The following is a 24658-nucleotide window of genomic DNA, read 5'->3' as shown; positions in this document are numbered from 1 at the left end:
ATAATGGCTGGCAATTCATTGCACAGGGATTCAAAGACTTCATCCGCGAGCTCGGTATCAAGCATCCCCCGACCTCGGTGGAGCACCCCCAGACCAATGGCCAAGCCGAAGCAGCCAACAAGGTCATCCTCCAGGAACTCAAGAAATGACTAGGGAACGCCAAAGGACAATGGGCCGACGAGCTTCCCAGCATCCTCTGGGCGTATTATTGCACCCCCCAGTCAGCCATGCAAGAGACACCTTATAGGTTGACCTACGGAGCTAACGCAATGATCCCAGTTGAAGTCGGAAAAACATCCCACTGACGCCAACTTTTCAACAGCGAGCAAAATGCTAGAGAGTTAGCAGCCGATCTCGACTTGGTTGACGAGCTCAGAGACGAAGCTCAAGTCCACGAAGAAGCCTGCAAGCTTCGGGCTTCCCGAAGATACAACACGCGGGTGTGGCCTCGCTCTTTCCGAGTTGGCAACTTGGTATGGCGATTGCTAGGCGAAGCATGGAAAGACATGTCAGATGGGAAGCTCGCACCCACTTGGGGTGGCCCATTCTGAGTTACAGAAGACTTGGAAAATGGAGCGTACCGACTAGAAGAGCTCAACGAAATACCTATACCGCGAACTTGAAATGCTACGCATCTCAAGTTTTATTTCAGTTAATTTTGTATGAATGAGTTGTGCACTCTTTTCCCGCCTTAGTTTTTTATCCCAAACAATAGAAAAATGAGTTTTGGTTAAGAGGGTTTTTAACGAGGCACACTTACACAATTAATAAAATGACTCATTCTGTTCAATTCATATTTTCTTAGTTCCGCATTATTTTATGTTTTATGCTAAATAGAGGTCGAGTTAGAACCAACTTATTTTCCTCTCATTCAAGGTCGAGTTCGAACCTCCACAAAGAATTGCTTAACAAAAATCTGAGGTCGAGTTCGAACCCCGATATGATTAACTCGAGGTCGAGTTCGAACCTCCACAAAGAATCGCTTAACAAAAAACTGAGGTCGAGTTTGAACCTCGGTATGATTAACTCGAGGTCGAGTTCGAACCTCCGCAAAGAATTGCTTAACAGAAATCTGAGGTCGAGTTCGAACCTCGGTATGATTAGCTCGGGGTCGAGTTCGAACCTCCACAAAGAACTGCTTAACAAAAAACTAAGGTTGAGTTCAAACCTCGGTATGATTAACTCGAGGTCGAGTCCGAACCTCCACAAAGAATTGCTTAACAGAAATCCGAGGTCGAGTGCGAACCTTGGTATGATTAGCTCGAGGTCGAGTTCGAACCTCCACAAAGAACTGCTTAACAAAAATTTGAGGTCGAATTCGAACCCCGGCATGGTCAACTCAAAGTCAAGTATCACAAAGTACAAAAGTACACAACAGACACTGAACGTGTGTCTCAAAACGCACAAACGGGAAAAAATCAACGCAAAGGCAAAAGAAACACAACGGCAAACAGATAAAAAATACACATATATACAGCAATGTTTCAAAGTTCCACACTTGAATTCAACAAGCAAAATAAAGCAGAAAAAATTTAACTAGGCTATTACAAATTTAGCCTATGTAGAGGCATTCTCACTAGAGTTGTCCTCGAGGTCGTCCTCCTTTACCAGCTTCCCAAAGCGAACTACTTTCTCCACATGCATAGCAGAGAAGTCGAACCCCAGGGCGAGAAACCTCGCCTGGCGAGCTGTCTTGAGGAAACCCCGCTTATGTTCAACCAAGATAGACCGCTCGGTTTCCTCCAGCTTCTTCTCCAGCACCGCCCTCTCCGCCTCCTGCTTCACCAGCTCCACTCTCACAGCAGCGACCTCCTCCTCTTTGTCGCCAAGGACAACCTCATCGCAGAGGGGCTTCTCGGTCGCCACCACCAGCTTGCTCTTCAGGGATGTCACATCATCCTCCAAGGAGCGAACTCGACCACGGGAAGACGTCACCTTGTCTTCCAAGGAGCGCACCCGACCTCGGGACGAAGCGACGAACCCCTGTAGCTCGTTCACATGGGAGGCATAATTCTCGTCGGAGCGCAGGGCAATCTCCACGACTTCTGGACCCTCGCGAGGTCCCCCCTTGCTACTCGAAGCTCGGCCCCCTGCATCTTTGCTTCACCAAGGGCGGCGCTTAGGACCTTGTTCTCCTCCTTTAGGGCCTTGTTCTCCTTCCTCAAAGGTTGAACTCGGCCCCTCAACCTAACTAGGTCCTCCTGCTTCTTGGACCACCTATGCTTCTAGTGGTGCACAATCGCCATTGTCCTTTGCAGAAAAACCTGGGCAGCGTCGAAGCCTTCCACGGGCTCGACCTCTTCTATCATCTCCTGGTCCTCCGAGCTCAGCGAGCCCTTGGGGAAGAACTTCTCGGCGGTCACCCCCACGCTCCACAGCGAATCCATGTCGACCGAGGCACTCACATGGTCTAGGCGCACATCAGAGCGGTCCTTCCTGAAACGGTGAGCAATGTATCGACTCCGAGAAGCCCCTTGTGACGGACCTAACGACAACGCAGAGGCTGCAGGCGTAGCCGTAGGGACCTCGGAACTTGGCCCCTTGCCCCGAACCTTGGCAGCAGCAGAAGTGGCAACCGACGTCCCCTGCTCAGCAACAGGAGCACCTGCCTCGGGCACCACCGAGCTCGGAGCCGCCGAGGTCTCAACAGCATCCCCCACCTACGAAAGAACAGCATATCAGAGGAGAAAAGAACATCATAAAAAGTACAAGAAAAATGAAAAGCAAGGTACTCACCACGGCGGCCTAGGCGACTTGCTCAACAACATGAGCCCCCACCTCGGCAGCTATCCCTGCCTGCAAAGAGCGATACCTCAATAAACCAAAAAAACCAGTATAGAAGAAAAGTTGAGCAAAAAAAGACACCTACCTCGGCAAAGGGAGCAACTTGCTCAACAGTCACTGCAGCGGCCATTTGGGGAGCCTCCCTAGGCGGAGGGCTCCCAGTATGGTCGACTGTATCGGCATCAACAACCTTGGAGGTCACCTCCTCCATGCCACTAGGGGCAGAGGTCCCCCGACCTCTTTCTCGCCCCTCTTTCTTTTTCGGTTGATTTTCAAGGGGGAAATCTCCTCCTCTTGAGGCTCAGGGACCTCGAGCTCGGTAATGTTGTAGCGGTGTTTCAGCTTACACCACTTACTCTTGCCTATTATGCCTGCAAACACAGCAAATAAAACACATCAGCAAAAGAAGGTTGCACAAACCCTAACAATCTAAAGAGGATGAAATACTCACTCTCCAGGCCCCTCTCCTTGTACGCCGAATTCGCAAGCAACAGGACGAGCTTGCAATCCAGCGAGCGAGGAAGCATGGCAAGGTTTTCAACGGCGGCCGTCTCCGAAGCCGTCAACTTCAATTGGCCTACCCCGTGAAACCTAGACGGTTTAGGGCACCAATAGAAGGGGAACTTCGGGAACCCGCCGAAGTAGAACGCCCCATCCTCCAACAGGTCGACATCCACAAGGGCAACCCGAAAAAACTCTTGTTTATAATTTTTGTATGACTAGGAGTAAAGAGTGAATAAACCTTCATCCCTACTCCCACTCAGAGACAGTACGTCATAAGGCGGAACACCTATCTTCAATTGGTAAAAATGAAGAAAGACAGGAAGAGACACCTCTATTCCTAGGGCCGAACACAAGACTTGGAAAGCCTTCAAAAAACCCTAACTATTTGAGTGCAACTGGCAAGGAGCCGAGTTGATAAAATTCAAAAAACCACACTCGAATTGTGTGAAGGGATGGCAAACACCTAAATCCCTAAAGAAGCATTGGTAAACATAGAAATGGGGAGGGTCAGTAGACTTTCCCATGTACACGCCCTCAGCGGCCTAACAAGGTTCAAGCCGGATCATTCAGGAGATGGAAGGGTCACAAACTCTGTACGACCTCAAATCGCATTGACCTCAAGAAAGGACCGGAACACGCTTTGGGCCTCCCCCATCTCGCGCCGAACCCAATCGTAGCCAGGAATACCTGGAATGAGGTCCTTAGGCGGGTTCTCCACCTTTCTCTTCTCGGCAGCGGCCGCTACGGCAGCCACTGCCTTGCCCCGCGCCTTACCTTTGCCCCTGGCAGGCGCGAAAAATCCAGTACCACTCTCTCCAGCCATAGAGAAAACAAGAAAGACTCGAAGAAGGAGAAGATTGGAGAAAGGAGAGAGAACGAAGAAATTGAAGTACCTAGTACCTCTTTGACAAAAGAAAGAGTGAATAGGAAGAGGCGAAACCCAGTTGCTGGAAAAAATGGTGGAGACTAAACGGAAGCGAAAGTGCAAAGAGCAGCTTGCGCAAGAAGCCAAAGAAGAAAGAAGACAAAAAAAGTAAAGTGAAAGGGGAAGAGGCGCGAATGAAAGAAAAGGGGGTTTTTTCCAAAACCCAAACGGCCCCAACACGTGTCAGCCAAGGGGCATAACTGACGACACACTTAATGACCCCCATTATGACAAGCACCAGTCATAATTACATAACCGTCACCCACACTCACGTGCCACCTGCATGTTTTCGGAAACGAGGCAATAGTTGTGACACGTAGCATCTCGACAAGCAAGCGTACCCAAAAGGTCACGTCCACTTGACAAGATCAGACTTAACTCCTCGACCTACGGTCTTCGGAGCTCGGGGGGTTAGTGTACTATCCGTACTGCCATGCCGAGCTCGAGCTCGGCATCACAGCGCGACGTAACCTCGGGCACGTGCTAAGAGACCTCGACTTAGACGAGATACACTATCTAATCAGATCATAACTGATCCGAGGAGATCTCGCTCCAGACGAGATCCGTTATCCAATCATATCATAACTAATTTTAGGACCAAGGCCCAACGCAACCCTAAATTCATACTAAAGTACGTGCATTACTTATATGAGACTCATACTCATACAAACCCTAACTTTAACATCGGAGTCTCTTTTGCAGGTACCACCCCCATCTTGGAGCAACAAGCGTACCAGTGAGGAGGCTCACCAATCTTACTTAGAGGATCATCCCTACCTTGGATTCCCGGTAAGAACAAGAGGAATTCTTGAAATAAAAGATTTGGTTTGTGAATCTTGTTCTTCTCTCAATCTTCTCTTATAGAGTGATTTTTCTCCCCTAATCTCATGTGAGTTGTGTTGCTTATGGATTCAGGTTTGTAGGAGCTTGAATTGTGTGGTTGTGAATTTGTCTAGAGTTGCTTCCTTCTTTTTCTCCTTTCTTCATCTTAGGTTTGATCTTGAGACAAGGGAAATTAAATGTGATCTTTGATGATCGTTGAGGTTGTATGCTGATGGATTACTTCTTAATTCATGGCCGAATTGATGAAATTGCTTGAAATTATTGAATTAGAAAGACTTGAAGGTGTGTTGCATGTGGAGGGAGATCTTGAGTGATTTTGTTGTATAGATTGTTGCTGAAAATTGTGTTGAAAATGAGTTGCTAGTGTTGTGTGAGCGGTGACATTTCTCAGTAGACAGTGGTGTTTGAACTCTACAGTACTACCTCATTTTCTCTTTACCTCTTATTTATTTCAAATTTTCAACCCAGCTCTAAATGCAGTAGAGGCTACTGCATGAAATAAATAGCACCGGACAATAAAATACTAGAAAAAAAAGACCTTTAATTGCCATAATAACTCAATGAAAATGAGATATGCAAAAGTTAAGTAAATAAAAACACACAAGTTTATAAAAGAGGTGGAAAGATGAACATGAGAATAATTAAGGAGGTACTGGTACATGTAGAAAGATAAAATATGGAAGATAAATGTGCAAGAGATATAAAAAAGATTAACAAAATCAAAAGTAAAAGTATAAAATAAAAAAAAATAAAAAAAAAGGGTCGAAAAGGCTTTTATATGGAAGCCGTTGGCTTGTCCTTTGCACTTTGCTTATTACGTATATTGCTTTGCAACTAATAAATTTGATTAGGTATAAGGAATTCAACAACTCCATGAAATGTAAGACCAACTCAATTACCCCGAAAATTCTCGGACACCATGAATGAATTGTTTCGATCGCGAAACTTACGAGTAATGACAGGGTAAAATATCATTTTGAATCTAGAAAGGAAAGGATATGTTTTTATATTATAGTATAAATTTTTTTTTAAAAAAAGTTTTTAAAATTATAAAACTTTATTCACTTTAGTTTAAAATTTTAAAAATCATGTGACAAATGAAAATGAAAACATATATCTGGGAAAAAAATATAATAAATGATTACTTTTAAAGATTTAAATAAAATAACTAAAATATTTAAAGATTATTTTTCAATTTTATTACTTCCGGTAACTAAAAGTTAGCAACATATATTGTAAAAAATTGAATGATAACTTTTTTCATATTTAAAAATCGTGATTATTTGAGAATCATAAATTTTTAAAATTATGAAAATTTATTTAATTGATCATAAATATTTATAAATATTACCTTAAAATTACATTGAATAAACAAATAGAGGTGATATAGTGATTTTACAGTATTAAAACCTTTTTTTTTCTTTAACTTCAAAAAGTTGGTTTTTCACCTTTTCAACAAAAATGATTTCACAAAATATCTATAGAAAAATCATTTTTTAAAAATAATGTTTAATTAAAATGTTATATTTTAAATTACAAAATCAAACGAAAACAAACATCCATGATGTCATATTCTCATAAAAGTAAAAAAACAATTCGTCTATGAAACATTCCCGTAACGATAACAAGCGTCCAAGTACATTGAAGAAGAAAGAATACATATAAAATTAACTTAAAAAAGTTAAATGTTTATTTAATAAACGGAATGCTATCTATATTATATTAAAAACAAAATATTTATTATTAATTTTATATGACAATCATTAATTTATTTAATTTTGAAAATAATTCATAAATGCATTGAAGAAAATAATAAATAAAACCTTATATTCAAATATAGTTAATAAAAAATCATTATATTAGAATATAGTTAATAAATAAATCATTATATTAGAATATAGTTAATAAATAAATCATTATATTAGAATATTATTAATAAGTAAATTACTATATTTGAATAAATTAATTTTTTATGGCAGTCAATAATTTCCATTAATGACATTAATACATTGACTAAACTAAAATGTGAAATGTTATCCGTAAAATTTGTAACATTGTGTGAGTTCTAGTTGTTTTAAATCAATTATATGATTAGATATTGAATTGTTGTAATTGTTAGTTTATGGATTTGGAGTCATAAGACTCAGATAGTTAAATTACTTCTGAGCTAGTCTCGAGTCAAAATTAAGTTGGTACAATTCAAGGAGGGGTACATAAGAATTTTTTGAAGACTTGTGCCTCATAAACGTATGTTTTAAGAAAATTTAGAGAGAAAGTAGAGAGAAACTCTTTGAGAGTCTAAATCTTCTTCCCTTGTTTTCAACTAAAATCTTCCTTTTCCTCCTTTTCCATAGTTGAATCTACTTGACTAAGTTAGAAGATCCAAGCTTGTGGAGTTGAAGATCTAAGTCAGAACCGTGTAAAGGGTTCCTTTTCTTCATCTTTCCTTTTCCTCTTATTGGTTGGAGCCTATAAGAGGTAAGAGAAGCTTGTAGTTTAATCTTTTCTATTGTATGTGATGATTATACCTTGCCGAATCCTACTCAGATGAGCATTTGAGTCAAATTTTTGAAAGGTAGAACTTTGAGTTCTTCGTTCTTGAGATTTCTTGATAGGAAATGAAGGAATCAATGAGTTCGTAATGCATTGTTGTTACATGTTGTTTCTCTTTTGAAATTTTAGTTGCTTTATGCTGTAGATGGTGGGTGATGAGTTACATGCATGAATTCTAATATAGGATGAGAGAATTTTATTGTTCTTGAGTTGTTGTGTTCATACTTGGATTCATGCATATTTTTTGCGCTTGCTCACTTAAAGTGCTAATGGGGTTCCTCAAAGTGAGTAAGCGAATCCATTTAGAGGTTATCCTTCCTTGAATTGACTTGTTTAAAGCACGAGTTGTAGCTGCTTAAAGTGAATTACGATGACGCAAAGCAAGAACTAACACACTTGAGTGAGATGGTGTGACCAATTTAGAGGTGTTCTCTGATTGGTCACTTTGAGTGAATTTCAAGACACTGAGTGAATTTGGTTTGCTTAAAACAAGGGCTTTCTTACTTTAAGCAATTAGATTTAGACTCCTAAGAGTACTCTTTGTCTGAGCTTGCTTATAACAAATTATGGGGTGCTCTAAGCAAATTTCATTCGTCTTGAGCAAGCTCTTGGGTGCTTAAAGTGCCAATTTTCATAAGAACTTGTAAACCTCTTAATTTAACTTGATGAGTGGATTGATTATGTGATGTATGATGATGATATAACCTAGTTCATTATGAATTAATCTTTGATAATACATAAGAATGTTTGAAGTTGTTTAAGCTAATAGTTGATTAAATGCCAAGTAAGATGAAAGGTGCTTGTTGTTTAAAGTTGCTTATCTTGAGATTAAAGTAGTTTATGTTGAAAATGTCGCTTATGTTGTACGTAACTTGTATTTGATGATTGAAAGTTGTGATTTAAGTTGTTAAGTTGCTAGACATGTGGTGATGATTCATGTCTTTGTTGAGATACATAAAAAGTATAGGAGAATAAAAGATATTTTAAAAATTAAAATATTCTATTGTGTGAATATACGTTACGGTGCGTCGAGAGTCTGGTTGAAAATCTCTTAATAAGTAAGGTCGTTACTGAGTGGATAATTATTTTTAATTTGTTTCCTCTATGTTTTATGTGGTATCTACATGCGGACAACATCGATGCATACACGTATAAAGTGATCAATTGAGTAAAGTACAAAATTGAGGATTTAGTCACTAATTAGGTACCGAAAAGACATAGTATTTAGAAGGTAGTCGGTGAATTAATCTCATAAATAAGTTGTTTTGACTTGTGTTTGTTGTGTTGTTTCTTTTCACAAGCTTACCTTTCTTTTTATTGTGGTTAGAACTACAATAATTATATTTTACATGAAAATATGACAAGATTAGCATGTTAACTTTGTACAATTACTAAAGGATCATGTAGTTAGTGACCATTTTGGGTGGTGTCACTTTGATGTGACACAATTGTTGTATAAACATTTATTACACTCAAATTTATTTTGTATACAATAACATATTTTATGTGTATAGTTATATATGTATAACAACTATTATGATTTTTCTAATCTTTAAATATTTATTGCATGATAACTTTAAATTAGTTAAAATTTATTATTTCAGTCTACTAAGTAATAATTGTACTACACTAAATATAAAACCTATCATGTCGTTACAAGTTGTTACAAATTTAAATTTAATATAATAAAACAGATTTTCAAATTATACTAAAAAAACATAAATCAAGAGCCCTATAATTAATGACTATTCAGATTTTTATTATATTTATTTATTGTAACCATTTAATAATTATAGGAATGAAATTATATAACTATTATTATTATTATTATTATTATTATTATAAAATTTTAAAAATAATTAATAAATATTTTGAAAAAAAATTAATAAAGGATCTTAATCAAATAAATTAATTTGCTTACAGCCGTCAATGATTTCCATTAGAAAAAAATTGATACATCGAAGAAAATGAGTTTTCAAACATTTTGTGTAATGTTAAATTTAAAAATATAAGTCATATTTTAAAACTATGCTAATAAAAAAAATCAAGAGTCCTATATAATTAAATAAAGAAATAATGATTATTCATTTTTTCTATTATATTTATTTGTTGTAATCATTTCATCGTAATTATATTAATTTTTAGAAGTAAGCATAATTATAGAAAAATGAGTTTCCAAACGTTTTGAGAAAGTGGCATTTTTCTATATCAAAGTTTTCTAGGAATATACAGTACAAGAATACTCTTACCCATACATTATTATCTTCCTCCCAATAAAACACGAAAGAGTTTAAATTCGGTGTATTTTGAGGTATTTTTTCCAAAACTTATATTAGTGATAAAGTTATTCAAGGGAATAAGGTCATTCAAACCCTTTAATTAATATTTTATCTTGGTCATGTGTGTCCAAAGTCCAAATCACGTGCTCTCACTTTGACGTCTGCATGCAGATTCATCATTCATCAGTTCCATTATTCTATATATTGGGACAACCTTCCCTTTAATTTCATCCTAAAAACACATTAACCTAGCTTTTAAGCACCCATGTCCATGGCAACCCTCGATAACCCTCCCATTTTTGTTTCCAAAATAGCCATAATAGGGGCTGGAGTAAGCGGAATAGCCGCCACCAAACAACTATCCCATCACAACCCTATTGTTTTTGAGGCCACAAATTCCATTGGTGGGGTTTGGAGGCATTGTTCCTACAATTCTACTAAGCTTCAGTCACATAGACGTGACTATGAGTTCAGTGATTTCCCTTGGCCTGAAAGGGATAATCCGGAGTTCCCTACCCACATGGAGATTTTGGATTATTTGTATTCCTATGCTGAGCACTTCGATGTGCTCAAGCATATCAGATTTAACTCCAAGGTGGTGGAAATTCGGTATGTTGGGGACCAAGAATATGCCTCTGATTTTAGAAATCCACCTAGTGAATTTGGAACCCCACTCCCTGGTCGTCCTGTATGGGAACTGGCTGTCCAGACCAATCAATTAGACACCATTCAGGTATTGATTTGTTTTCTTTCAATTCAAAAAGTTATTACATGATTTGGGACACATGATCCTAATAAATAATATCCATGTCACACATAATTATACTTTTTAATTTACAAAAAAAAAAAACTAATGACATGTTATGAGGAGATTTGGTGTTTCAACATTTGTTAAAATAGTAACTTGTATTTTTTTTAACTAATTAAGTTATTGGAATTTTAATAATGACTTTAATATTACATAGACTATATTGAGATGAAAATATTTCTACTTTGTAATCAAGTTTTTTAATCTAATAATTGTAAGATCTGTTCTAGGATAAGAAAGATCAGCCTAATACTTCTATAATTGGTTTTCATCGATGTTAAAATAATGTTTGATTAACAAAAGCAACATTCTATAACATAAATTAATTTTTAATTGTCAGTTTTAAAATACTGCATGATCATATTTATGAAAAAAAAATAATACTCACTTTTTTAGTGCTTTTGATCTTCAATAAAGATTAGTTGCTCTTTCCTTTTCATAATAGTTGTAATTTAAGATTTTCATAAAAAAATTAAAAACAATAATAAATATTGTATCACTCTCTTTATCCTATATTGACTACAATTTTATCATTTAGGAAATGTCCCATAATAAGTAATGTTTCCACTTTTTAATATGTAATATTAATTATATTTTTCTTAATTTACTCCTTCATAAATTATTCAACCAACATAATTTAAAGTAAAACATTTATTAGAAGACTAGGTTATTTGAGTAAAATTGTATAAAAAATAATATATTTATTATTATTTTTAATTTATCTGTAAAAACCTTAAACTACTGTAAAACGAATGAAATATTATATTAAAAAATAAAAATATCATTCATTTCAAACATTTTTTAAATGTTAAGACAGCAATCATTCTAGAAAAGAATAGTGGAAGTATTGTTTATCACAATACTAATATCATGATTATAAAAATAAAAAGATTTGGATCACATAATTTCGTATTATGCAATAATTTATCCTTCAAGGCTTCGACTAATTATTGGGGTAATTAGTTAGGAATATTTCAGAAATGAGAACAAGGCTAAAAAAATCCTCTTGATGCAATATTCTTATACAAATAAAAAGTTATACGTAATTGTACTTTTTTCTTTGTTAAAGTTAGTAATTTTGGTCTTTCAATAATTTTTTTTTTTTTATCAGCCAACAAATATTTGTATTTATATATAGAGGTACAACGGGTACCAAAATTCATATACATGAGATAAATAGAATGTTATAATACCCTTAGTTAAAACTAATTTGAGTTTGTAGTATCAAATTATATTATAACTAGGGGTTCCAAAATAATCCAGCACCACGAAGTACATAATTCTTCTAAGGGTGACCCATCAACACCAGTCAAGTACTTTTTTAGATGCACAGGCCGGGATTGATTGACCATAAGTAAAAAGGGATATGAAAATTGTTTTGTTTTACACTCAGCCATTTCCAAGCTATGAGGATGATTTTCTTCATTAATTTTTACTGAACAAACTGATTATGCCTGAAACCTCTCGTATCAGTATTTTCTAACATACATATGGAGTTTATTATGGATTTGGGATGTAAGATGATTTCAAATTAGAAATAAAAAAGAAAAGGTGATTTTTTTTATTTTTTGTTTTATGAAAACTAAAGGAGCTTTTAAGAAGTGGGATTAGGTTTTAATAGAAAATTTTAGAATTTTTTCTTTTTTAAAAAATTAATGTTAATTCGTGGGTTTTTAGTAAAATAGTTTAAATCGACATAACCAGTTGCATAGATTATTTTGAATGGAAAAAAAGAAAGAAGAAGAGGTTTTGGAAGATTTTGGCAAAGGAAAATGGTAAGAAAAATAGAGGACTAGATGTGGTAGATTTAAAAATTAAGATTAAAGTTTGGAATTAAATTATTGGTGGAGTAAATGACTAATAATAAAGTGAAAAAAAAAGTACAATTAAATTTTTTTTTAAGTCATCTCTTTCATAATACTATTTTATTCTACTCACCATTAAATATTCCAATGATTATCAAAAACAAAAGAAAAAAGAAAAAACTTATTACTGAGTAACTTTGAAGGCAGCGTGATATATGCATAATCCCACCCAAGCCACCTTAGCAGTACTTTTAGTTACATTCATTTTTCCAACATCAAGTTTTAGTCAACCTTTACAAATTAAGCATAAATCTTTTATTTATTTATTTTTATCTATTTTACATTGAGAATCACAGACATGATGATGAACTCTACCACCGCCCCACACCCAATCTTTTGATCTTTGAATTGTAAGCATAATATATGTATTTTATGTGTTTTGATAATTATTTGCTTAATTATTACTGCATTATTTCAGTGGTACGCCTTTGAGTTTATAGTGGTTTGCATCGGAAAATATGGTGACATACCGAAGCTTCCAGAATTTGCATGCAACAAAGGCCCTGAAGTGTTCAAGGGTAAGGTCCTGCACACTCTTGATTACTGTAAACTTGACCAGGAGGCTGCAACTAAGCTTCTCAAGGGAAAGAAGGTTGTGGTCGTTGGTTTCAAAAAATCAGCTATTGATTTAGCCATGGAGTGTGCAAAGGCAAACCAAGGTAACTATCTAATCATTTAATTTTCTGATTCTTTGATATTGATTTAACCACGGAGTATCAAATGTTTTTTTTTAATTAATTTATTTATTTATAAAATTTTGCAAACTTAAAGTATGCATTTATAACTTTTAATTCAATGGTTGTTTCATTAAAATTTAATGTAAAATATGATTTATTAAGTAAAATAAATGTAAAAAAACTTACTTATGAAGTAAGTGGATCATCTTCTCTCTCTCACACACATATATATCTCACTTATTTTAAAAATAAGTCTTAGTAAACTTATACTCTATTCAATAATAAAAGTTCTACATCAAATTTTAGCAATCTAACCATTAAAATAAAAAAATTTTAATGTATAAATTAAATTTTTAAATTTTTAAATTAACATATAAATTTTTTTGCAATATATATACATACATATATATATATATATGGTAGTTAATTAATTAATTAAAATAAGTTTAGAAAAATTAAAGAAAATGAAGATAAAATCATGAATTTGATGTTTATAACTGCATGGGACGATCCAGGTTTAATTTCATAATATAGCACATCTTTGAGGATGGAGAATAAACTTTAAATGTGTGAATATGATTAATATCATAGTTAGTCCAAATAACTAAAGTTTGTGGAGATATTTTGAGATTTTAACGAGGAACTAAAGTGTCAAATACAATAATTATTAAAATTGATTGGGTTAATTATTCTCTTTTTGCCTAATTCAGCCATCATTATTCACAAAGAATAGATATAATTAAGCCTTGCTATTTGTGAATTGTGGAGAGCTTATGGTTTGATTTGCTGAACATTAATTTTGATTAGACCTGGCCTATGTTTTAGTCAGTACACGGTATGTTTTTAAAAATTTCGTTGTTATTTTACGTAAAAGAATCAAACTTGATATCCTAGGACTTACAATATTTATACACCTTCTTCAACCGACTAAATTAAATTCATTGGTTTTAAAAAGTTTATTTAACTTACAAAAATAAAGTTTAAAGCTATTAAAAATATTTTTTATGCCTAAAATTTAAATTCATTTGTTTATATGAACACTTTAATTTCTATGTATTATCGATGTAAATATATTTATATCATTAAATAATTAAAATTTATCTCATAGATGAAGTTATAAGTAATTAGAGAAGAGTAAACAATCTATTTTTCAATACACATTTTTTTTATTGATAGAAATTTATTGAAATTATAAAATGATGATAAAAAAAATTATATAAAATGTAAGATTAAATAAATTTTGTGATTTTTAATAAATTATAATTAAGAAAAAAGAATATCCTAAAATAAATATATAAAAAAATGTGTTACTAATATTTCTCTTTAAAGACATGATAAGGTATGATTTAGTTTTATTTTACATTTTAGTTGAAAATAGGATTCCAAAAGGAAAAGAAAATCAAACATAATTAATAAATGGCATAGAAGACTCATTTCTACCGGATTGAAAGGTGTAACATATGTAATCGATTAAATAATCGGAGTAGGGACTCTTTGATAAACATGTTCCCCAGATTGAAACAAATTTTAGGTATATTAATTATTAAGTATATAACTATTGAGAAAAAAACTAATTTTATTCATTATTTGTGTAATTGTTTTATACTGTTTCATAGTTATGTTAACCCCATGGCGAAATTAAAGTCATAATTGATTTCTTTTTTATAATATGATATTGCATGATCTTATGATTGAAGATTGTTACATGGTTGGAAAATTCAACGTTCAAGTTACTATGGAAATCAATGGTTTACAAGATTATTACATGGTTGCCAAATGATAATTTATGAATCCTTAAAATTCACCTCTTTTAATCTCATGGGAGTTAGTTTAAATAATTTGGCTATGATATATATATATATATATATATATATATATATCAATTTCATCGAAAAAAAAGTCTCAACTCTATGCTTTGGATCAACTTATTTACTTTATTTAAGATTCATTTTTAAGTCTCCTAAAAAAATCACTAGCTTTAAAGTATAGATATTGTCAAAGATTACCTTTTTGACTCAATTATATCCCACAAATATTATTAAATAGAGTATAAGAAAACACAAGACATTGATCGTCTCACAAACTCAGCTCATATCATGGTAATGGGATACAAACTAAGAAATATAGAAACATCACTTTAGGTATCCAAAAAAGAAATTCTAACATCACTTTGGTTGTTCATCAATTCGTGGCGGCCTCCAGAACCTGTGAATTTTCTCTTGGTCTTGTTTTTATATGTTATAAAGCACATTTTTTTTTTCCAAAGTCAAATAAATTAAAGTAGGGCATACTTTCTATACACACATATATATATATATATATATATATATATATATATATATATATATATATATATATATATATATATATAAACTGTCCCGTACGAACAAGTGACGACTAGGATATGATCGTTGTGTACTCGTGCTTGGCCTTGAACCCTAAGCATGTTATTAATATAAAAAAAATTGCTGATATAAAAAATTATGTTCTTAATGAGTCTTAATTATTCGTTACATTCCTTAATAAAGATTAATTAATAACCTTAAACCTGAGTGTTAACAATTACAAAGAGATTCGACAATTCCTCTAAGAAAAAAAAAATCATCAAATACTGCATAAGTTTTTGCGGTGACAACAAAATACTGCATTTATACTTGTTAGTTCTAACACGTCACTGGCTGTTTATTGTCGTGTACAATCACAACAAATAAACACGACGCTTTTTATTTGCCAACGTTGCTTATTACAAAACCAACATAGATTTTTCTCTGACCTGGTTTTCTTCACCCACAAACATTCTACATATACAACGTACTAGCTAATTCTTCACATCAAATATTTATAATTATGTTTTGTTGAATAAATAAATGAATATTTAGTGTATATTTAAAATATTTATTTGTTTACTTTTAAGTAAATTATTTAACCTGTTTAGTCCTCTACCAAAAATTGTTTATATAATTTTAAGTAAATATTTGTAATCAAAATACTTCAATGATAGTATTAGATTTTTTTAGCGACACATATTAATAATTAGTGAATTATGTTAGCTGAAAAAAAACTTGAACTCATTTTGTTCTTATCACTCTAATCCTATATATGTTTGATTTTCACACCATCTAAACTACCTTATGACTCTCGATGATAATGTTAGATATAAAAATATTAAGCATATAATATAGTTATGTATAATTGAAAGGCTCGTATTTAAAAATTTTAAGTTGCGATTTAATTTAATTCTTATTTTTGTTAAATAGTTAGACCTACTTCCTAACTTTTTTATAAAAACCTTTTTTCTTGTCGCGTTTGTTTGATATTTATTGTTGCCTAAAAATTAATTCTGTATTCCACAAATCAGTTTTGAATTGAAAATGACGCATGCATTGAATGAATAGAGAAAAATTGTCTCGAGGGTGGATTTCCTATTATGGTTTTGAATTTTCTAAAGTAAACAGACCTATAAATTGAAAAAATGAAAAGTTATTAATGTAAATTACAGATGTCATAAATATAATTTTATTAAATTAAAAGTAAATAAATCGTTACTTTTTATCTCATACATTCATTTTAGAGTAAATAAATCCTTCGATCGATATATTCTGAAAACACGTTAAACTTTTTTAAAATTCAAATATGTCATTACACTACCAGATTGAGTTAATTATATGCAAGAAAGAAGTACCGAATACAAATAGTGGAAGAGTTTGATTTGACTTAAAAATCATTTTCGAATTTAATATTTTCAGTGGCAAGGGATGATAGATATGATATTTGAATATTTTTTGTATTAAAAAGAATTAAGAAAATATTTTGGGGACACTTAAATTCATAGAGAGAAAAATAGAAAAATAAAATAAAATAAAAATGATAAATGTGAAAGTTGATATAATGTGATTTTTTTTAAGAATATAATCCAGTATTTATACTCTTAGAATGTTCAAAAATCGTAATTCAAAGAGTTATATGCAACATATGATAATACTTTTGGTTTGGTATCTAAAATCACGTTGCCTAACTAATTTGAATTGAATTAAGTAAATTTATTTTAAAAGGCAAATGCTTTCAACAATTTTTTTTCAAGTATATTATATTTCTCTTTCTTAAAAAATGCAAGTGTGAAGTTTTTTAATTTTATAATAAATAGAGTTAATTAAACATCTCTCTGGTCCTTTTATTTTAATCAATAAAAGCTACTATCACAACAATTGGGTTTAAATTTAAGAATTTATGCATGTTAATCAATATTTACTGCAAAGTCAACTCTAATAATTCTCTTTCAATTCTTTTAAGTAGGTCAATATTTACTTTTCATCTTTCTTATTACAAATTTCAACTTTTAGTCCTTCATTTTTAAAATATGACACAATAAACTTCTCTCACCAACTCCATTTAATTATATCTAATAATGAAATTTTAGAACACCCACATTTTATTTTTCTTTCTCTCGTTCTCTCACTCAAAAAATACATGGTAGCCATTTGACCTAGAGCAACACCTCGCACAACCCCTCTACATCACACCCACCATTATTGGATCAAGGATCAACACCTGAATTGCCATGCCTCCACTGGCCGCCATAGTTAATTTTAACAAAATTTTCAATCAAAAGTTTGGGAGTTGTAAACCTTCGGTAATCGTATTTTAAACAGCCACAAATGAAATTAATTAACTTTAACTAATGGGTTAATGACAAAGATTCGTTGTGACACATTTCAATGAAGGACCAAAAGTCAATATTTTTAAAATAAGAAACTAAAAACAAACATTAACATTAACATATTTAAAGGGACTAATTAAAAAGATGTTTAACCTAAAGTATATATTTTCTTTCTTTGATAGTTAAAATATATAACATTTTATTTTATTTTTAACTTTTTGTTATAGTTCTATTAACTTTTGGTCCATTAGAAATAGTAGATTTCATCGCCAAATTATTTTTCTCTGTCACATTATTATCTTAATTATCTATTTTTTCCTAATCTTTTCCTAATCTTTTCCTATTTCCAAAAATATATATTATATAAAATTGACGTACGAATCACATTATATATTATTTTTTGTCAAATAAAAAGTTATTCTAACATAAAGTAATTCAACATATTAGTATATGCATATGGTAATATTTTATTGTGAAAAGATGGTAATACAGTTACATCGATTGTAATATAGTCATATGAAACATATACATGGGTTAAAAATGAATTGGATCGGCAGTTGTTTTGGTTGATGTTTTGATTGACTATCATTCTAAACCAAATCGAAGAGAAAACTTTAGTTAAATGTATGCATATTGATTTTGTTTTTATGCATACATATTGAATTTAAACATATAAAATCTAAATGTGTACTATTTTAAAAAGTTTTTAATTTTTATGTCGTATAGTTCTATAATTTTATATTTTGTGTATTATGTAATTTTATAACTCTAAAATTGCTATTATTGGCAGCTTTAACTATTTTTTTTATTACAATTTCGTATCTATTGTCTAAAATTTGAAATTATTTATCAACTTTTATTTATTTTTATTATGGTCCGATAACCTAACCTGACCTGAGGCAAATTAATCTAAATATGAAAAACATCTATCTCAATTTAAATCAATTAATTAAAATGATGGGTTTGAATACAAATATCTCTTAAACTCAACCTATCCATCATATTGCAGTTTTTCTTTAACAAAAACCCCTTAAATACCTACGACCATGATGATACCACCGACACAAGTCAGATCTTTAGGTTATGCAGCAATCATATTCCAAAATTTAGGTTAGACAAATTATTTTTTTACACCTACAGACAAATATATATACCCATCAAAGGAGAAGATTTATGATAAAGGACATCTAACAGCTGTTACTTGAAATATATATCTCTTTAGTCTTCATTTCCAATATAGAATTTGTTGCATAGCAACATGCATATATAATTATGATTATTTCACAATCCCTTTCGGCAACATTTTTCGTGATCAAAATGTTTATCGATATAATCAATAATTTTTTTTAACATTAATAAAATAATAATCAAAATGAACTCATTATGTGTCTTGTAAATATTGTGCGTGCGAAAGTTATAACACTATAGGGATTGCAATTTATTAAAAAATTTCACTTTAAATAAATAAAGCTACGTACTGAATTGTCCTACCATAAAAAGGAGGGTGGGGGGTGCAATTACCAAAATAAATAAAGAACAAAAATATCTTTAAAATATTATAAAAAATATTGTATCACATTTATGTATTGATATTTATGTATTGATTAGTGAGGTTGAAACATTTTATATCTCTATATTTTATTTAATAAAAATATTTTAAAATTATAATATTTATTGAATCAATTAGTATTTATATTGTTATTAAATTTTAAGGTCTTAAGTTTAAATTTTAATTTTATAAAAGTAGTTAATTTTCATTATTATATTTATCATTTAAAAATTTTAGGATAAAATCAACTTAAAAATGTGTATACTAAATCAAATTATCATCATCTATATATATATATATATATATATATATATATATATATATATATATATATATATGAGAATTTAAACAATATCGATTTAAAATAAAATTGGTATAATATATATTTTAAAATATATTAAATTATAAATATTTTAATTTTTTTGGTAAAGATAGAAAACATTAAAAAGGTAGTCACAATAAATATTGAACCTAAATCTTTATGTTTCTAACTATTCCGACCCCTCCCTCCCAACTATTAAACTAATCTTAATGGTTTATAAATATTTTAATTACCTTCAAGTTGTTGTTTAATTTTAACAAAATTTAATATAAATATATAAGGTGATATAAAGTTATAATTCAATGGTTGTACTCCACACACACGCACGCACCTACGTTATGGTGGATAGTTCCCCATTATTGGATTTGGAGATTGCCACACACACACACACACACATATATATATATATATATATATATATATATATATATATATATATATATATATATATTAATTACTCTTATTTTCTTATATTTTAATACCATGTTATGGTGCTTGAAGGACCTGAAGGGAAACCTTGCACCATGGTAGTAAGGACTACACATTGGATAGTTCCCCATTATTGGATTTGGGGATTGCCATTTTCCATGTTCTACTCGACAAGATCTTCTCAGTTCCTCCACGAAAGACCTAATCAAGGTTTACTCAAGGCCATTCTGTGCTTCCTATTATCCCCAATGGTAAATTAACATTCTTAACTAAATTAATTCACATGTTACGTAGCCTTTAATAGCTGCCTTATTCCTAAAGTTTTGTGGATCTATTTGGATATATTTATGCAAAAACACTTTTAAGAGAAAAAAATAGAAAGAAATAAATAATTTTTTTAGTTAAAGTTAACTTGTAAATAAGTTAATTCATAAAAGTTCTCTCTTATTAATTTATGTAAAATCTTATTTTTTAAATTATGCATAACTTAATTTTAGCATATGGAGAAATTTATTTAACTAATTTTCTTCCTATTTTTTTCCTTCTAAAAATACTTCATGTGAAACTGATTTAAATAAATTTATATATCAAAAGTCGTTAATTTAAGTAATTCATCATTTATATTCTTAATCAAGGACTAAAATTCATTTTGTGTCTTAGATATAAGGTTGTGACTAGAAATATTATTTTATTTTTATAGGAAAAAGAGTTATATCTCCGAGATAAAAAAATAAAAATAAAAATAAAGAGAGAGATCTGTATGTGCACCTAATGGCTCTTAGTTATTATGTAACAGAGAAGTGGAATTTCAAAGTTTATTGAATCCTACTTGCTTTGGAAACTCCCATTGGAGAAGTATGGACTGATACCAGAGCACCCCTTCGAGGAGGATTATGCAACTTGTCAAATGGCTATTGTGCCCGAAAATTTCTTCTCTGAGGCTGATAAGGAAAAAATTGTCTTCAAAAAAACATCAAATTGGTCCTTCTGGAGTGAAGGAATTCAATTTGAAGACGACTCTAAACTTGAGGCTGATGTAGTGGTTCTTGCAACTGGTTTTGATGGGAAGGAAAAGCTCAAAAGCATCTTACCACAGCCTTTCAACAGCTTGTTAGATTACCGATCTGGGATTATGCCCTTATATAGGTAAATGACGACTTTATTTATGAGTTAAATTTTTATGCTTAGTAAAAAATTATTGTTTATATAACTTTGAATATTTATTAAGTAAACAATTATTTTGATTCTTAAGTTTGAAAAATGTTGTTATATTAATTTATGAAATTAAAAAAAAATTCATATAAGTCTTTAAAAGTAAAAATTGACAATTACATTAATAAAAAAATCCAAAAAATAATGCAGCTAAAATGATAATGTTAATATGTATTCACAAACTAAAATGATAATAACTAGTAAAATTTATAAAATTATATTTGACATTTTAGAAACTTATTTGACATTTTATTAATTTTAAAAGTGATAATGCTCATTACTTTCAAGGGAGAAAATATTTGTTTATTTGATATTTATTATAAAAGTCAAATATATATATATATATATATATATATATATATATATATATATTTATTTATTTGTGACTAAATGATAGTAAAAATGTTTTTATTTATTGTTTTTTAAATATTCAAGAGTGCATATAGTATTTACTCTTTATTTGTTTTCTGACCCTTACACGTTAATGATTGAGACCTAATTGGTAAGTAATTTTATCTATTGCAGGGGAACTATCCATCCATTGATTCCCAATATGGCCTTTGTGGGTTATATTGAGAGTGTATCAAATCTTGCCACTTCAGAGATACGTTCCATGTGGCTCGCTGCACTAGTAGACAATAAATTTAAGCTCCCTAGTGTTGAGAAGATGCTTTCACAAACACTTAAGGAGATTGATGTTATGAAAAGGTCAAGTAGGTTTTATAAAAAGCATTGCATTTCAACTTATTACATCAACCATAGTGATGAAATATGTGAAGATATGGGTTGGAGTCCATGGAGGAAAAGGAACTGGATTACGGAAGCATTCAGCCCCTATAGCAGTAAAGACTACATGAAAGAAGATTGAGAATATAATAATCATCCTATACATGCTTGCATTTGGATAAAAAATCTATAGTTGCATTAATATATAGTACGGAGATATGTAAGAAAAACAAGAGCATGTGTCGTCTTATCAAGTTAAGAAATATTCAATGTTGTGTTTGTTTTAAAGTTTGTAAAATTATTTTTGAGAAAGTAAATTTGAAAATGTGACATTTCCGTGTGTGGGCTATAAAACAATATTGCTAAACTGTTGATTCTCAAAAAATTGTGATTCTCATGTTTTACTAAGTATGTTGCTTTTCCATCACAATACCATGAATGTGATACTAAGTATGTTGCTAAACTAATTTTTGTGTCTCATTAGTGAAGGTTGATACTAAGTAATGCTACACCAACACTATCCCTTGGGTTGTTTTAATGGAATGGATCGAAAGAAAATAAGATAGAAATGCTAAATTTTCATAATTTGTTTGGGAGAAGTAAAAAAGGAGGAAGAGTTATTTTCATAATTTAGATCCTTAATTTCAAAAGAAGTAAGAGTTGTTAAACTCTCTTTTAATTGTAAGTAGAAGAGAGGATAAACATAATTGTAAATAATATACATGATTAAAAATTAAAATAAATAAATAACTAAGATTATAGATAAATACAACTTTGGTACACAGATTTGATTTCCATGTAAAATATAAGATTGTTTGTTCTCTATGGCATCTACACCTCAAAATTTTTACCTTTACATTATCTGACATTCATTCTAGTTTCTCATTAACTCAAACTTTACTATAACATTGGATGAGTACTTACCTTTTCTTTTACTTAACTTTATCTTTACTTGTCCTTTTGGGACTCACAAAAATCATTACTAAGTATAAATCACTCTGATACCATTTGGTAGCATGGACATTCTTATTTTCATCATCACCTAATAAATATGTTTATATAACCTCACTTACCTAGTGACTACAAATACACATTCTTAACCACCTAAATAAAGCATATAGGCATCACCATTTATCTCAATAAGGAATGCTTACATTCATCCCATGGTTTTATTTTTGTTTTACCTATATCTCATGGCTTTATTTTTGTTTTATTTTTTTTTTAGTTTTATCTCTCTCCTAATATCATATTCTTGTACAATGAATTACCTTATTTTATTAAGGGAGTTCATATGATCTTATACTTATATATTATTCCAACTTAAGAGACCTATGATCTCATATTTATATGTTATTCTGATTTGAGTAGTTGGACCACTGATCATTTCTAAAAGGAGATCCCTCTAACATTCATCCCTTATTGAAGAATGTTAGTATTTCCTCTAGTTTGAAAGATGATGAATCCTTTCTTTGATAAAAGGGGGCTTCCTAGTCTTTTCTTTCCTTTCAACTCATCTTGAGTATTGATAATAGTTAAATATATGTATATCTTTTAATTAATTAATAAATTTTGGTAATTATCAAATATATTCTATGCTTTTGAGTCTTGTTCATATAAAAAATAAATATTAAAAATTAATTTTATTTATCTTAATTGAATTATTTAAGTTTTTAAGTACTTTTAATTTTTTTTTGCTAGTGTTAATTTTAGACACAAGAAAGAAAAGGCAAGAAGAAAAAATAAGCTAAAAAAAAGATTTGAAAACATAAGCTAATAAGCAAGGCAAGACTCTTTGCTTAGAGTGAAAGAATACATGTGCTTGAAGTGAGAAAGACAATTCACCTAGAGTGATAGTGCTTGGGTGGTCAAGGAAATTTACATGCTTAAAGTGAGCCACATTGGCTAATTTGAGCAAGTCAATTCAAGAAAATTATAAAGAATTATCGAAGAAAATTATCAAAAAGAATTATCAAGAAGAATTATCAATAAAAACTTACTAAAGCATGTCAAACAAGAAGTCATTCTAAATGTTCTAAATAGGACTTTTGTGTGCATAAGTGTGCATGATTGTGTATCTAGGCAAACAATTATTGGAGTGGAGCAAATTTGGCTTAGACTATCTATTTGTTGGGTTACAAACTAATTGGTTAGGGTAGGATTATGCCCTCATAGTTTATATATATTTGATGTAACTTAATTTCTAATGAATAATAACAGAAACACAAATGTTCTACTTTTGGGGATGTAGGCACATTTAAATCATTGTTTGTGTGTTGAATGTTTTATTCTCTTATTTTAGAATTTGGTTGTTATTACTAACAATTGGAATCATATGGTAGTTAACCCTAGTGCAAAACTTGAAGTCAAAAAGTTCAATGGAATTGAGAAATTCGGATTATGGAAAAGGTGGTTTAAGGATTTGTTGGCACACCAAGGCTTTTTAAAGGTGTTGCATGAGAAGAAAACAAAAAAACAACATTGGGAAGCAATGAGGTGGATCTTTAGGTATTTAAGAGACATAATAA

The 24658-nt window shown here is 31.2% G+C and overlaps 1 protein-coding gene across 1 annotated transcript; it reads left to right on the top strand.

Moving 5' to 3' along the window:
* The first annotated feature begins 9995 nt into the window (after positions 1-9995).
* Positions 9996-24105, top strand: LOC109817456 (putative flavin-containing monooxygenase 1). Its single transcript, XM_020382701.3, has 5 exons — positions 9996-10621; positions 12980-13220; positions 20268-20446; positions 20992-21341; positions 21933-24105. The coding sequence occupies exons 1-5, from the start codon at positions 10154-10156 to the stop codon at positions 22273-22275; spliced, it is 1581 nt and encodes a 526-aa protein (XP_020238290.2). The 5' UTR covers positions 9996-10153; the 3' UTR covers positions 22276-24105.
* Positions 24106-24658: the final 553 nt, after the last annotated feature.

Source organism: Cajanus cajan, chromosome 1 (assembly GCF_000230855.2).
Source record: "Cajanus cajan strain Asha chromosome 1, NIPB_CcT2T_4, whole genome shotgun sequence".
Classification (NCBI taxonomy): Eukaryota; Viridiplantae; Streptophyta; class Magnoliopsida; order Fabales; family Fabaceae; genus Cajanus; species Cajanus cajan.
This window is presented reverse-complemented; position numbering and strand designations above follow the sequence as displayed.